Raw genomic sequence first — 15,327 nt, 5'->3', positions numbered from 1 at the left:
AAGGGCACCTTCGTTGTTGTCGTAGTGTGGAACCTTTGTCTCACCTATGAACCTCCCTCACACCTTTGTAAAACCTCCATCGTTGACTCACCATCACACCTCCATCTTGCAGCCGAATCACCATTTCTCCTCCATCACCCACTTGTCGTCGAAACTCCGTCTCGCGGCCAGGTCTGCCACAGCCATGCAGTTTACACTTGACTTGCCCCTAACTTATACTCACATTGGCTCAATATGCAAATAGAGGCATATTGGGCCTATAAAATGCGAAAGATGCTCATCAGCCCAATAAAACATATTATTATCCTTATCTGATATACATTACTGAAATTGTATATAGAAGTCAAAACTTATATTAAAACATGGAACGATGATAGATAGAGGGCCCTTTACGGATAACTTATGGAAATCTATTTGTTATCCAATATCCATTGTCATTATCTGATGATGGATATTGGATGTTAAGTAGGAATTACTGGTAACAAAATATATAAAAAATTTATTATTGTATCCGATACCCAGTTTTGTAGACATCCTAAACGATAGTACCCTACTCTCAAGCAACCCTTGCATTGGGATCGACGACAGTTGTAGGCTCTCAAGTGCACCTAAGTGTGGGACATTATTGACTGTCGTATTGCATGGTGCATTGGAGGCGAGAGTGCTCACCCTCTCGCCTGACTGATGTCTCGGCAAGTGTCTCAATGATGCCACCTGTCGACAGCGGGGAGAGCTCCGCACACTCCATGCATCATCACTGTTGCAAGGGGACTTGGTGAGATGTTGACATGAGCTCCCTTCTCAGAGTGCCTGCTAGGTATCACTCATGTACCTTTTTATTTTCTTGCTCCATGACTATAAACACTGATAAACAATCTACTTCATATTTAAAATCTCCCTGGGTGGCGTCCATGGCAAGGATGGATCGGTCTACGGGCACAACCGCAGGGTTGGACGTACCCGACACCATGTGTTTTGCTAATTTAGAAAAAAAAGTGTAGGATATTACGTGGGGTATGGCAAGAGTGGCAGAGAGAAAGTATGGGAATCAAAGGGTAACCTAGCTAATTAGGTGCAATCAAGTGAGAACTTGTCAAGAGAGGTTCTATATCCTATGACCCTACTATCTAATGTGATCCATATACTTTATATGTTATAATCATAGACTCCCTATTAAGAGAACCCATTACTCGAGTCATAAATTAATATTACCGTCTCAAACAATCTTCACACTATATATAACGATGACAAATAACAGAAATATTCTAACATAACATTATAGTAATATCTTGGCATTAATTGTTGAATTCTCTTTCCTAAAATATCCAGTGCACTGTTTAATTTCATATTATATTACAGATTCCCTAAAAGAGAACCTATTAGTCTATACTTAAGAATAATATAATCTTCTCAAAACACTTTTGCACTGTTTACTTGGGAAAAACATATTGCTTAGCGGGATAACATAACATTTATTTTATATAAAGTACACGCCTAATGAAAGAACATAATGCACCGGTATTACAAGATGAATTATAAACATCCTTACACTTTAAAATCATTCTAATAGTTCGTCATCCATGTGACCCAAAACGTCACGTCATGTCATATGCTACCTGTCATCCATCACATCAAGGAAAATTCTCGTGTCACCCGATGATTGGAAGCGTCAACCGATGCGTCTTCGTCATCCCTCTCTCTGTCTGTCGCTCTCCACTGCGGTGAGAACAGTGTGCGGCGATGAAAACTTGAAGAGGTTGACGAGACGGAGGGGATGAATGAACAACAACGACATCATAAATGAAAATCTGGAGCTTGGTAAGCTCTCCCATCATGAATTATTCGCAGTCGTTGCCGGCCACGTAACGTCTCTCTCTCCATCTCTCGTCTTTTTTCTATGGGAATTTAGCACCCTGCAGGCTAGAACTTTCAAAGTTTGGCAGATACATGCCAAACTTTGAATTTGACATCCTACAGTCCAGATATTTTTAATCTGCCATATCTAGGACGCGCCCGCTTACGTGGACACCGCCTGCCTGCCAGGTGGAATCCGGAGAGTCCACGTAAGACGGGATTCCACCTGGAAGCCAGGCGGTGTCCACGTCAGATACCCGATTTCTTAGGGGATCGAAGGGAGAAGGGAGAAGGGAAAGGGGAAGGGGAAAGGCCTCCGGCAGGGAAGATTTCTGAGGCTGCCAGATTCGGGCGAAGATTTTGGGCGAGGATTCAAGAGCTTTAACCGGAAGAGGGGTCGATGGGGAGCCGAAGGTTGGTTTTTTTCTTGATTTTTAGGTTTTTCTTCAGATTTTGAGGTAGGCTGTCCGGGGGGCCGTTGGAGGCCACGCAGGACGCCGGGAGACCTCCGGCGGCCACCGGAGACCTCTGGGTGATCTCCCGGCAGCATGGCCTCCGATGGCCTCCGGAGGCCTGGTGCCGGAGGCCCTCCCAGGTCGCGGAGGCCTTTCCGGAGGCCTGGTGTGGGACGTCTCTGGGAAGGCCTCCGGCAGCCTCAGAAATCTTCCCCGCCGGAGGCCTTTCCCCTTCCCCTTTCCCTTCTCCCTTCTCCCTTCGATCCCCTAAGAAATCGGGTATCTGACGTGGACACCGCCTGGCTTCCAGGTAGAATCCCGTCTTACGTGGACTCTCCGGATTCCACCTGGCAGGCAGGCGGTGTCCACGTAAGCGGGCGCGTCCTAGATATGGCAGATTAAAAATATCTGGACTGTAGGATGTCAAATTCAAAGTTTGGCATGTATCTGCCAAACTTTGAAAGTTCTAGCCTGCAGGGTGCTAAATTCCCTTTTTCTATTTAACTCTTACCAACTGACAGTCACAGCTTTTGAGAGAGAGAGAGAGAGAGAGAGAGAGAGAGAGAGAGAGAGAGAGAGAGAGAGAGAGAGAGAGAGAGAGAGAGAGAGAGAGAGAGAGAGAGAGAGAGAGAGAGAGAGAGAGAGAGAGAGAGAGAGAGAGAGAGAGAGAGAGAGAGAGAGAGAGAGAGAGAGAGAGAGAGAGAGAGAGAGAGAGAGAGAGAGAGAGAGAGAGAGAGAGAGAGAGAGAGAGAGAGAGAGAGAGAGAGAGAGAGAGAGAGAGAGAGAGAGAGAGAGAGAGAGAGAGAGAGAGAGAGAGAGAGAGAGAGAGAGAGAGAGAGAGAGAGAGAGAGAGAGAGAGAGAGAGAGAGAGAGAGAGAGAGAGAGAGAGAGAGAGAGAGAGAGAGAGAGAGAGAGAGAGAGAGAGAGAGAGAGAGAGAGAGAGAGAGAGAGAGAGAGAGAGAGAGAGAGAGAGAGAGAGAGAGAGAGAGAGAGAGAGAGAGAGAGAGAGAGAGAGAGAGAGAGAGAGAGAGAGAGAGAGAGAGAGAGAGAGAGAGAGAGAGAGAGAGAGAGAGAGAGAGAGAGAGAGAGAGAGAGAGAGAGAGAGAGAGAGAGAGAGAGGGAGAGAGAGAGAGAGAGAGAGAGAGAGAGAGAGAGAGAGGGAGAGAGAGAGGTTTGGCGTGGAAGGAAACTTAACTAAGGAGTTGGTCCTGCGGCAAAGAGAGGACCATGCTCGAGAAGGCTATGGACAGTGATGGCGATCAATAAATGAGGGGGGGGGGGAAGGGGGAGAGTCACATGCAGGGAAAAAGAGGAGATCTCGCCGCTTCTTTTCTTCGCGGCGCGTCGAGCGATTCGCTGACTCGAGTCCTCAGGAGACATTCCCCTGCCGTTGCTTGTACCCTCTCCGTCCGAGAGAGAGAGAGAGAGAGAGATTGGGTTGCGTATGAGCTAAAAAAATACCACTATGATCATTGTGTTGCCTTGTTTTTTGTTTTTTTTCTTGGTGATCTTACCGGAGGAAGGGGGGGCTTTTCATCTGGGTCCGCGGTGGCCACTGTCGTCTTCCAAGAGCCAATGGCAGGGCCCCCACTCCCCCGCCTTGGGAGCGAGAGACGCGGCACTCGTAGATTCACTTATCTAAGGGGGTCTAGACCCCTAATCACTGCCCAGTTCTCTTCTCTGTGACTGGTCGCCGTTCTTTTCTCCCCCTCCTCTCTCCTGCAGATTCCCTCTCAGCCTTCTGCTTCCCCCTTTTTCTCTGGCTTCCCCCTCGAATCTTGAAATCCTTCTCAAGGCGGGGCCTTTTCCTAGGGTTTTTGATCCCTCCTCCACAAACGCACGAGGGCCACCTCATCGTGAAGGGTTTTCCTCCCAACACGACCGGTGCACCTCGAATTGTCCAGAGAAGATGTGGTCGGGAATGGAGATCCTCTCTCCGGCGAGCTCCTTCCTCTTCGGCGGCGGGCGCGGGCGGAGCGCCGCCGCGCACTGGACGCACGAGGAGAACGAGCAGTTCGAGAACGCGCTGGCGCTGGTCGACGAGGGGACGCCCGATCGGTGGCAGAAGGTGGCGAGCATGATCTCCGGGAAGACCGCGGATGATGTTTTCAGGCACTACCAGGTGCTGGAGAATGACGTCAGCCACATCGAGGCGGGGCTCTTCCCGCCGCCGCCCTACGGCGCGGCGCCGTTCACCATGTACGCCCCCGCCGGCAGGCCCGGCGCGGCGCGGCCCGCGGAGCAGGAGCGGAAGAAGGGCGTGCCGTGGACGGAGGAGGAGCACAAGTGAGAACAATCCCGAGACTGACTCTTGGGCGGGCCATTGTCCCACTTCCTCGCCGCGATCTGGGTTTTTTAAGCTGCTCTGGTTTTGGACGCAGGAAGTTCTTGATGGGTCTGAAGAAGTACGGGAAAGGGGACTGGAGGAACATCTCTCGGAACTTCGTCACGACCCGGACGCCGACCCAGGTCGCCAGCCACGCCCAGAAGTACTTCATCCGGCTCGGCTCCGCCGGCAAGGACAAGCGGCGCTCCAGCATCCACGATATCACCACCGCCAACATGTCCGAGACGGCGCCGCCGCCTCCCGCCGGCAAGCCCTCCGCCGCCCACAACCCGCCGGCGGCGGCGTCGCCCAATCACGCGGTGAAATTCGAATCGACGGAGGGATCCGCCGCCAGGGGGGGACAGCGAGACTCCCTCTTTCGGGCCATGTAGCTCACCCGGCGGCCAATAGAAATCCTCTACAAAGATATTCTTTATTTGGCGGAGACGCGACCCTTTGATTCCGTCCATGCCCTTCTCTCTCTACAGTGGCCATCAGATAGAAGCCAGGGCCCGCCGACCACTTAAGAGTGGACAGGTGTCAGCCATCTGGGCGAATCTAGAGAGGGAGAGAGAGAGAGTGCAAGGGGGGGGGGCAGCCGGGGCCGGCTTATACACTGTTCAACGGGGAGTGACCATCGATGAGACAGACAGAAACTATACACTATCGAGAGAGAGAGAGAGAGAGAGAGCGCAAAGCAGGAGGCAGTCCCTCTCCCTCACGCTTCTATTCCTCTCTACGTGTCGAATTCACGTGGTGCCACGCGTCGGGCAGCTACGACTCCTGCGGGATGAGGTTCTTCTCTTGGGCGCCCCGCACGAAGTGGCTCAGCTCGGCGGGGGCCACCACCCGCTTGAGCCACTCCTGCAGCTCCTCCCCTTCCACCTTCTCCTTCCCTGCGCAGCAAACCAGTCAAGATTACGCCCGTAATTACCCATGATTAGAATTCCACGACGGAGTCTACCACCTTCGAGGTGAGCTCCGAGGCCCTCCACCACGTCGGGGTTCGCCCGCACGACGACAAGCGCCACCTCGAGCGCCGACAGCAGCAGAGCCCTCACGTCTCTCTGGACCATGTCCACAAGATGCCCCTGCCACATGAACAGACGATGCAAAATTTGACTGCACGAAATGGGAATTTGACTCTCTAAGATTGTGGTCAACTGCACGAAATGTGAATTTGACTCTTTAAGATTGTGGTCAACTGCATGAAATGTGAATTTGACTGTTTAAGATTCCAGTGATACTTAGCTATAAATTTGACTGCCTCGGAATTAGCTATAGATTTTAGTCTACTGGTCAATGCTTGAATCTTAACACGAACCTGGTCTCTGCCCCAGGGAGCGCCGCCGCCAGAGTCGTCCAGGCCACCGCCGGAGAGAGTGGAGAGGGAGATGGGCCCGATATTTGGGCTGAGTCCATACTCGGCGACGGCCTTGTAGGCCATGTCTGTGGCCCTCCGAATGTCGTCCAGGGCCCCCGTGGAGACTCGGCCTGAGAAGGCAATCTCCTCCGCCGCCCGGCCTCCCAGCAGCGTCACCAGCCTCCCTCGCAGCTCGTCTACGAACAGCAAGTACCGGTCCTCTGTCGTTGGAGGCGTGTACGTGAACCCCAGAGCACCCCCGGACCTCGGCAAAATGCTCAATTTCTGCACCAATGAACAATTTAAGGCATTTTCTCAAATCTGGGCACTAAACAAATATGTTACCTCAACACGTGGCTGGCCGGGGAGCAGCTTGGCAACGGCAGTGCCAACGACGGCATGCCCCGCTTCGTGGCGGGCCACCACTGCCTTCTCGTTCCCCTGCAGCTTGGCGTTCTTCTTTTCTATCCCCTGAGAGCAAGCAAGCAGCCAGTGAGGTTGACTCCACTGCATGCATGAAGTCTAGGGTGTGGACAATGAGTTCTCAAGCCATACTGCAATAGACCGTTCGACAGCTTGGATGAAATCAAACTTCTCGACGACGGACTTGCTGGCTCTGCCAGCCAGCAACGCAGCCTCGTTGACCAGGTTTGCCAGGTCTGCTCTGCACAAGTCAAACAAAGAAGCAAAATGAACGACTGAGAAGATCGATTAGACAGTTGACACAGCGACGACAGAGATATAAGTCCACACACCCAGTGAAGCCAGTTGTCATTGAGGCAATTTCACCGAGTTTGACATCAGATGCCAGAGGAAGCTCCTTCTTGGAAACGTGGACGTTGAGAATGGCCTCTCTTCCCAGCTTGTCAGGAGTCTCCACCTGCGGAATTACCATGAATGATGCCAACGAACATCGAGAAAGTTAAATAAGAGCAAAACTACAGACCATGACTATGCGGTCAAACCGCCCAGGACGACGAAGAGCAGGATCTAAAACGTCTGCACGATTGGTCGCTCCAAGGACAATGACTGCAGAGTTACTGTCAAACCCGTCCATCTCCTGAGAAAATTGAATAATAATATCAGATAAGTGAACCACAAAGAATATATTTTCTTTGCTGAACGGAACCTTGTGTTGTGGGACTTACAGTCAGCAACTGGTTGAGGGTCTGCTCACGCTCGTCATTGCTCACTATGCGGAACCGACCATCGCGGGATTTCGCCACTGCATCAATCTGAAGGAGAAATGAAGTGATTAAACTAACAGAAAGGGAGAAGAAGAAGAATTGGTTTCTTCTTACCTCGTCGATGAAAATAATCGAAGGAGCTTCCTTCTTGGCCCTGGCAAAGAGATCACGAACTCGGGAGGCACCCATGCCGACGTAAAGCTCCACGAACTCACTGGCTGAACAACTGATGAAAGGAACCTCGGCTTCCCCGGCTACAGCCTTTGCCAGGAGGGTCTTACCCGTCCCTGGAAGGCCCACCTGAAGAATATACCAAGAACTTGCATCACCTATCGATTCGAGAGCATGAGAGAAAATCTTGCTGAGAGGGTAGAAATCGCACCAAAAGAACTCCCCGAGGAGGCCGAGCTCCGAGTCGGAGATACTTTTCTGGGTTCCGCAGGAATTCCTAGTCAAACCATTCACCATTAAAGTGGAAAGCATTGGTCAATTACTCTGTATTAATCAAAAGGTTCTATCATAATACCACAATTTCTTCCAGCTCTTCCTTAGCCTCGTCAACCCCAGCCACATCGGAGAAGGTGATGATATCAGATAGCTTTGACGACTTGGATCCCCCGGAAGTCGATGACTTGCGACTTCTCAACTGACCAGTTGTTCGCTAAAAGGAGGCGAAGTAAATTCAGCCCCGTCTAGAAGTGAGCTATAGAAATTAAGGTTAAGGACCTGAATTCCGCTCGTACCTGAGAAAAACTTATCGGAAAACGGTGGAGCAGCCCTGCCAACAACGCAATGTAGAAAATAGTAACCTGATAAAACATAGAAGAGACGTAAATCAGCAGCGATCCAGCACCAAGCGGCGACACTAGAATATGGATATTCCCCTTGCAGGGCATTACTAAGAAAGTTTCCAGAACATGTCCTATGGCATGCAAGATTTATAATACATATTAAAGTATTCCTCTACATTTTAACTAACTCTAGGTGCTCTGATTTAAATAAGATGTTCCCATTTTGAGACTTATCGATGACTTAGAGATACGAGAGTACAAAATTCATGCATGTTTTTTTAGCTGGGTGGAATTATTTCTCGACCTAGTGATTCTGATGAAAAAGCCATGCCACGATCGGTCACTAGGACGTCTGCACACTTTTCCGTGCGTGGAGACCAAAGGAGCTATACAAAGATTTAAAGTACAAAGGGAGAGAAAAATAAGAGAGTTGAAGTCTTCTGAAACTCATATCTAGAACATAAATGAGAGGAATTACCAGGACTGAGTTAATAAAACCTCCTGATCGCTTATCCGGTGATCCAAACTCGACGTCGTTCTCCAACATCTTCTCGTAGGGGGTCTTAATGTCGGCGGGGCGGGTCGTCGAGTACACAACTCTCTTAGTTGGGGGCACGGTCCTGAGCAACGTCGCCTCCGCTTCTTGTACGTTTAAACTCCCTGTAATTTCCTTTTCGACAACCGGTTCGTCCGATCTCAATCGGAACATGATATGAACGCCATCAACCTCCACTTTCTTCACCTGGTTGTTGTTGATCTTGCTTAAGAAATCGCTGAAGGGAACACTCACAAACGTAACTGGCACCCGCGGGCTCGAGCCCGGCAGAGGGAGACCCGGACGAAGCATTCTAACGGCAAACATCACGAGGCCGAGTTGCAAGAACAGAACCCCAATCTCCTGGGTCTGTATCACAGGCCGCCACTGCCACTTACCCTTCTTCCACCACCGGCTTTTCCACGTCTTCTCTCCTCTGGAAGACGACGAGGTTGAAGACGACGATGGCGACGAAGGCGAGGGGGAGTTACCGACGCCGCCGTCCACTGGAGGAGACTCCCCGTTGTTCTCTCCGTTAGCAACAGTCGAATCGCTGGCGCCCCCTTCCGAACTGTCCGCAGCTCGGAGTCCTTCAAGCTTCTGCCCGCGCCGTCTTGAATATCCGAGCGCTCCCCCGCCCCAGACGTCGATCAAGCCCCCGCAAACTCGACCCTTTCTAGGGAAATTGATGACGGACAGGTACAGGGGACTCCGGCAGAGAAGGCGAGCCGATTCAAACGGTAGGTCGCGAGATCGCCCGCGCAAACGCACCGATCGGCAGCGGAATTCTCTGTTCCTGATGCACTGAGACGTCGACGGGAAGCTCCCATGGACGACATATCGGACGGATTCGACCGCGCAGGACATACCAAAGAAGACGAGAAGCAACGCCGATCGCCGGAGATTCTTCGCAGTTCGATCAAATCTTCTACCTCGCAATCAAACCCTAATCATGAATATTCATTCGACAGCATCGAGAATGGCAAGTCCCGCGGATATTTTCGACGCAGGAGGACGACGACGGATAAGGAACTCTGCCTCGCCAGACAATAAGGCCGTGGTGTTCGCCGTCGCTACTCGCTAGAACCCTCTCTCTCCTATTTTTCCCTTTGATCCACTGCTAAAATAATATACAACTATAGACAAGGCTGACCCCTCACGACTTCTTCTAATGGGCCCAGTGGAATCCCAGACCGGCCCAACCCCGTAACCGAAAAGTCAGGTGGGTCCTCGGCAAGAACAAGAATCAACCAATGAGAAGCAGACAAGTGTCATTTCGGATCCGGACTCCAACCTCTTTGTTCGGGATGGTTGAGGAAGCGTTTCGCGTCCGTGCCGGACTTCGGCTTGCCTTGATCAAACAGATTGATTTTTATGCGTTCTCGTCGAGTGCTCGCGAGGAGAAAATAATTAACTAAGATCTGGATAATCGGGAGTATCGGTCAGGGTTTTTGTTGCTGGTAGGAATTCATAGCTCAGATTGTTGGATTCGAGTGGTTGTGCGCTTATTTCTACTCTGATTTTGGTTGCCAAAATGGTATACGCGAGGGATAATTCTTCTAGTGGAGAAGAAGCAGACGATCCGTTCCCTGTCGTTGGCTCAGAAGGGGAGGGATCAGATGCCGGTGAAGGAGAAAGCACCGCGTCGGATGATGACGGCGACCATCACGGTGGTCTTTCGTCGGCCTCTGATGATCTGGAGAGAGGTGTGCTGCAATGGTTGCGGGCTCTTGATCTTCATGTTGTTGGGGCCTGTCGTGTCGATGAGAGACTCAAACCTCTTTTTAAGTTGAATGTCTCTTGCGGCATGGCGGAGGATAGGCTCGTGTCTCAGTTGGTTCAGGTCAATTTCGCGGCTTTGTCTGCCTTGCCATATTGAATTCCGTTTCATTATGGAGTTCTTGTGCAGTTCTGATTGCTGTTCCTTTTCCTTTTTTTTTGCAGCATTTTGAAGCCGCGGAGATTGGAACGCTGTCAAGGTGTCTTTGTGTTCCTCTCGTGTCGATTCGCGTCGGAAAGGTCGACAAGCGTGGGACACTTCTTTGTCCAACAACAACCAAGTAATTTCTCACGCCAAAAGCATCATTACATGCCATTTTTTGCTCGAATGGTTTCAGCTCTCTGGTGCCTCGATTCATGATTTTTGTTAATTCTATGATTTTATAAATCGGCTTGATGCCATTCTTCGTAGTTATATTTGCTGGTCTTTTTGTGTAATAGATCAGAGATGGCTTCATGTTTATTGCTTAATGAGGCTGTTGCAGCTCTCAGTTCCATACTGTTCTGTGGTGAAGCACAAAATATAGCGAACAATTCTTTTGGTTCGTAAATGATCCCATTTCAGGCTCCTCATGGGCCTGCGGAACTCAACTTGCTTCAAAGTTATGTTAAGTTCTTGGCTTCTCTTGAATAAATTGAACCAAACATGTTAAGTTGGAACATGAGATCTCATGTTTCCTTCCAGATGTAGTAAACCCAATATGTTTGTGTATCACGCTGTGCCACCAACCAGGCCTTGTACACCTTGACTTGTCCATAAACCCATCTACATCCAACTTAGTTTCTTCCAGGTGGGATTTTGACTAATTTCCTTGTTTGATTTTTCTCAAAACTGCCATTTCGCCTTCCAACACTATCTCCCAATGATGTTGGATTATTGTTGGATTCCATACCTTGATAAGTATAGACAATTGTTGTAGATTGGTCAGAAATATTTCATGGGCTGTGGAAACTCGACTATAGGTTATAAAACGGCGAAGTGGCTATGGAAAGGTCTCCTAGCTCCCCTCCTCGAGGCAAAGGCGATGGTGCATCGGATGGGAATATATTTGTCCCTCGACCTAGTTGGATGGTGAGTTGCTTGTACTGGAACTATTCTACGCACATTGAGACATGGGGCCAACAAATTCTCAAGGTCTCTTGAGATACTCACGGGAGCAGAACGGTTTCAGGACAGGCCCTCATGGTGGTTTCCATTAGATGGTCGGCATTCCTCACATTGGTGTGAATAAGAGGGAAACAATCTTCACACAGGAACTTTTCCCCAGAGATGACCACATTTCTAATTGGTAAGGGAGGATGGTAAAGAAGAAATCATCGGTGGTTGAGTGCCTTGCTGCATTAGGTGTGTTGTAGAACCACTAACCAAGGGTCTGGTACTTAGATCCGAGGAGGCTGGAATAAAATAGTTTGTGGTTGGTTGTTTTTGTGCACCAGGTGAAATCAGCATGCTTAGTTACTATCAATTTGTGTCAAAGAGGATGGTAGTAACATTCATGTCCTTTCTGGTAAGTAGAACGACCCACGAGGACACACATGACTAACCTTGGTGACAACTTGTTGCTTTAGTTTGAATATATATTAGCTTTCTAGTCATCTATGTAGGAGTTGTTGGGTTGGAGTGAGGGATATGACGAAGATAAATGGGAGATCTTCACCCTGCTGAACTTTGTATGGAGTCTCTTAGATGGATGGAGCTGGGGAGATCCAGAAAACTATCCTAAGTCTTCGTAAGCAACCCTAATCGTTCTTACTAGGTACTTGAAGCAACCCTCCCCAGAAAACAGTCCAAAGCGTTCTTTCTTTTAGAAAGGAAAGATACTTAATGGGCCACTGGCTGGTCCGTCCAACGGTCAGATGGGCCCAGTCTGGTGGGCATTGACGAGCACTCTTGCCTCTTTGACAATAAGTCCTCCAAAGGACCTTGTGGCGTTTCCTATGAACGCCCCCAAGTTTTTTGGGTAAAAGTTTGTTTCTCACTGACACTGACTACAATATTATCAAGACCGTGACTATACCGTCTCAAAATCCCATCCTTTTCACGTGTCCCTTGACGTTTCTGAGTATTTAATCTATTCGATTTCTTTTGTACTCTATTGTTATCCTATGATCTACATTTAGGTCAGTTTACTCGGGTGCATGGGGCTAGGTCGAACCAGAAAATCGTAGGTAGGATTTTATTTACGATTTCTAGGAGACGAGAAAATAGTTGCGTCTACTTGGAACTCGAATGTAGGGCATAATGTTTGGAAAGTTATGTCGTAGTGGCCGTTTAATCTGCTATTGTTTGGAGTAATTAGCGGTTCTTCGTCCCAAATGAAAATGTTTTTATTGTAGGTAAACTGGGCTTCTAATGTACTAGACTGATCTCTGAATTGTGAGGAGGTAAAGTTGGTTTATGTCCCTGTACGCCGCGTTTAAACTCTCTCCTCTGTATCATTTCCATTTTTGGCCAAGCTTCACGGCGGTGTTCTTAGACAGTAGCAGGGTAGTTGGGAACAATTGCTGGCCTGCCATCAATCGCGCGGATGGAGTGAAAACAACACTCTTTCTGTGTATTTTCCCATAAATCTAATATTTCTTCGCCTCTTTTTAAAGTCTCTTCTTCTGTTGACTTTATTAGGCGTCTATTTTTATGACTGAAATCATAGCAAAACTATGTTCTATGGATATTTTGATAATGATCACAATAATCAGAAAAAATTCTGGCCACTGTCTCTGTCCTTTATGGTCGTTGAGTTGATTGGACTTTCCCGTGGCCCATTATATTATCAATTTCTTGTTTAGTTACGTATTTGTGCTCTATTATTCTCTTGGAAACTGCGTCCATTAACTAGAGTCGCCTATTATTCTCTTCCGATTCCGAGGAATCCTCGCAGATGTCCTGCTCCATGCCCGTAGTTTTGTCCGTTTATTGTCGTTTTGTTTGCTTCTCACTTTCCCGCGTTCCGCGCCGGTGGCTTCATCGTCAGACTTGAAGATGATAATCATCATCCTCATCATCATCATCATCATGATCTTTGATTTGATCGAGGAATCTGGGATCTCTGCGCATCACGTTGCGTTTCGTACTTTCGTTCGTTGGGCTGGACACACGGCACTAACCGCGACCTCGTATGGGGTATTCTTATCATGCACCAGGGGCTATCTGCAGCTGGCGCTACTGCCCTCCTCCGACATGCGTCTATCCTTCTGCGGGGATGACGGCGTCAAGGAAAGCCTGGCCGTGGTCACCCACCGCGCCGTCGAGAGCGCCCAAGTCTCGCTCAGCGAGATTTCCGCCGACGGCTCCGGCCGCACGTTCCTCCTCAGCCTTCCCGACTTCCGCCTGCTTTACTTTTGGTGCTCCGAGAGATCGCCCTTCCTCGGGTCCAAGCTCCTCGCCAAGGTGTGTCCTTTCGTGCGCTCGCTCCCCTCCCTCGTAAGCTCTGACCCTTCTTTGCCCTTAGATGAAGGATCTGCTTCGGAAGCGGCCGTCGCTGTCGCAGCTGACGGGCATCTCGGAGCGGCGGCTCGACTCTTTCGCCACCCATCTCCGCGCCTATCTCCCTCGCCTTCCCGTCCCACTCGAAACCTCCTCCCCACCCGTCGTCGCCCGGCCAACGAGCACCCGCCCGGCCAACGACTTCACTCGCTCCCTTCTCCGCCAAGACCCATCTCCCCAGAAGAGTATCGCCCCTTCTCCGACCTTCTCTCCGCCGTCTCCGGCCATTTCCGCCGCCCATGCCCACCTCCCAGTCCACTTCTCGCCGCACTACTGCTGGTGCCCCACGCCGCCTTTTCTCCCCATGCCCGCCGCCTCGCCCGATCCGCTGTTTCTGCCTCCCCTCCCGTCTCTTCCCGACGGAGGGCCGCGGCCTTTGGCGCTCCCGTTGACCTTCCCGCCGCTGCCTTCTCTCTCTCAACAGCCTTCCAAGAACCGCCTCATCCCCAATTTCACGCCCTTCATGGCTGACCCCATCGTCCACATCCCCGTCATCGACGTCTGCTCCTCCGGCCAGGCCTACCTGGTCAGCGCCGGCCCCGCCATCTCCTCCGCCGTCGTCGTCACCCCCCTCCTCCCCGAGGCCGACGACTCAGCCGCCGAGAAGAACGCCCGGGAGACGCTCCGCCTGCTCATCGAGTCCGCCCCCTCCGCTCCCACCGCCACGGTCGCCGAAGGCTTCTCCTGCCTCCAATTCTCCCCTTTTTGTTATATATATCCTGACCCGTACGTAATTCATCTTTCATGCAGCGCCTAAACCGGGTGTTGCCGGTCGCCGGCAGCCGTGGGCTCTACGCCGGCACCACGGACGTGGGCGCCGCCGCCGCGGCCTGCGCGCAGCCCCGGCCCGCTCCGGAAACCGCCGACGACGAGGCGGCGGAGGCCCCGTCCAAGTACAGTCTCGGCAGCTGAGTATATTCTCCGTGCTTTGTTTCATTTCCTCGGGTTTTTTCTCGTCCTTTACATTGTTCGATAATTTTAGTGTCCGCCAGCGCGGCAGAAAATCAGGCCCTCGGGGGCGGCCACGTGGGACATGAGCTCGGGGTCGGAGACGAGCGCCGCCATGGTTGGGGGAGAGAGGCAGAGCTCCAGATCGATGCCGCCGTCGCCGGCGGCGCTGGGGAACGCCGAGGCCTTGCCGTCGAACTTGTTGGCCCGGCCGCTCCGCACGGCGGCGGGGCGCCCCCAGCCGAAGTCGTTGTCGTAGACGGGGAACCGCGGCGAGCTCCCCACGGTCAGCACCGTCCCGTCCGGGTTGCCCAGCGGGAAGCACCGCGGCGACCGTTCCCACTCCGCCACCGCCTTCCTCACCGTCTCCGCCCCGTACCCCGCCACGCTCGCATGGACCAGCGCCGCCGTCCAGCGCAGCCCCCGCGTCGCCACGTCCCCCGCCGCCGCCGTCGTGGGGATGCTCTGAATGGCGTTGCCGAAGTAGAGCGCGTCCACCGCCGGCTCCACCCGCCGCCGGCAGTTGACCGCGAGCCGCAGAGTCACCGCCGCGTCTCCAAGGCAGCCGCCGCTCTTCCTGGCGCGGGTGACGGCCTTCCAGAGCA

General features: G+C 51.3%; 4 protein-coding genes across 4 annotated transcripts in view; 2 read left to right on the top strand and 2 right to left on the bottom strand.

The window, feature by feature from the left end:
- Positions 1–3,563: 3,563 nt before the first annotated feature.
- Positions 3,564–5,118, top strand: LOC144700017 (transcription factor DIVARICATA-like). The gene is made up of 2 exons (XM_078571386.1): positions 3,564–4,595; positions 4,691–5,118. The coding sequence occupies exons 1-2, from the start codon at positions 4,219–4,221 to the stop codon at positions 5,025–5,027; spliced, it is 714 nt and encodes a 237-aa protein (XP_078427512.1). The 5' UTR covers positions 3,564–4,218; the 3' UTR covers positions 5,028–5,118.
- Positions 5,119–5,244: 126 nt separating this feature from the next.
- On the bottom strand, positions 5,245–9,620 carry LOC144700008 (ATP-dependent zinc metalloprotease FTSH 9, chloroplastic-like). The gene is made up of 13 exons (XM_078571376.1): positions 8,455–9,620; positions 7,929–7,994; positions 7,712–7,846; positions 7,568–7,633; positions 7,300–7,485; positions 7,147–7,233; positions 6,945–7,058; positions 6,754–6,878; positions 6,554–6,662; positions 6,344–6,469; positions 5,960–6,283; positions 5,603–5,726; positions 5,245–5,531 (listed from the first exon to the last, which is right to left on the bottom strand). Exons 1-13 carry the CDS (start codon positions 9,376–9,378, stop codon positions 5,410–5,412), a joined length of 2,508 nt encoding a protein of 835 aa, XP_078427502.1. The 5' UTR covers positions 9,379–9,620; the 3' UTR covers positions 5,245–5,409.
- Positions 9,621–9,862: 242 nt separating this feature from the next.
- On the top strand, positions 9,863–14,732 carry LOC144699989 (flocculation protein). The gene is made up of 5 exons (XM_078571352.1): positions 9,863–10,354; positions 10,456–10,571; positions 13,432–13,678; positions 13,740–14,441; positions 14,525–14,732. Exons 1-5 carry the CDS (start codon positions 10,046–10,048, stop codon positions 14,684–14,686), a joined length of 1,536 nt encoding a protein of 511 aa, XP_078427478.1. The 5' UTR covers positions 9,863–10,045; the 3' UTR covers positions 14,687–14,732.
- The window catches only part of LOC144699998 (BAHD acyltransferase DCR-like), a 1,602-nt gene continuing 958 nt past the window's right edge, over positions 14,684–15,327 (bottom strand). The window contains exon 1 of the mRNA XM_078571364.1: positions 14,684–15,327. This exon is cut by the window's right edge and continues 958 nt beyond it. Within this exon, the coding sequence (XP_078427490.1) occupies positions 14,753–15,327 (575 nt within the window). The 3' untranslated portion in view covers positions 14,684–14,752.

Source organism: Wolffia australiana, chromosome 1 (assembly GCF_029677425.1).
Source record: "Wolffia australiana isolate 7733 chromosome 1, ASM2967742v1".
In the NCBI taxonomy this organism is placed as follows: domain Eukaryota; kingdom Viridiplantae; phylum Streptophyta; class Magnoliopsida; order Alismatales; family Araceae; genus Wolffia; species Wolffia australiana.
This window is presented reverse-complemented; position numbering and strand designations above follow the sequence as displayed.

Coding starts and splice junctions, on each gene's coding strand:
- LOC144700017 (XM_078571386.1), top strand. CDS start 4,219: ATGTGGTCGGGAATGGAGATCCTCTCTCCGGCGAGCTCCTTCCTCTTC. Junction 4,596..4,690: donor TGGACGGAGGAGGAGCACAA/GTGAGAACAATC, acceptor TTTTGGACGCAG/GAAGTTCTTGATGGGTCTGA.
- LOC144700008 (XM_078571376.1), bottom strand. CDS start 9,378: ATGTCCTGCGCGGTCGAATCCGTCCGATATGTCGTCCATGGGAGCTTC. Junction 7,486..7,567: donor CTCCTCGGGGAGTTCTTTTG/GTGCGATTTCTA, acceptor TATATTCTTCAG/GTGGGCCTTCCAGGGACGGG. Junction 6,663..6,753: donor ATGACAACTGGCTTCACTGG/GTGTGTGGACTT, acceptor TGACTTGTGCAG/AGCAGACCTGGCAAACCTGG.
- LOC144699989 (XM_078571352.1), top strand. CDS start 10,046: ATGGTATACGCGAGGGATAATTCTTCTAGTGGAGAAGAAGCAGACGAT. Junction 13,679..13,739: donor GGTCCAAGCTCCTCGCCAAG/GTGTGTCCTTTC, acceptor CTTTGCCCTTAG/ATGAAGGATCTGCTTCGGAA. Junction 14,442..14,524: donor CCTCCGCTCCCACCGCCACG/GTCGCCGAAGGC, acceptor TCTTTCATGCAG/CGCCTAAACCGGGTGTTGCC.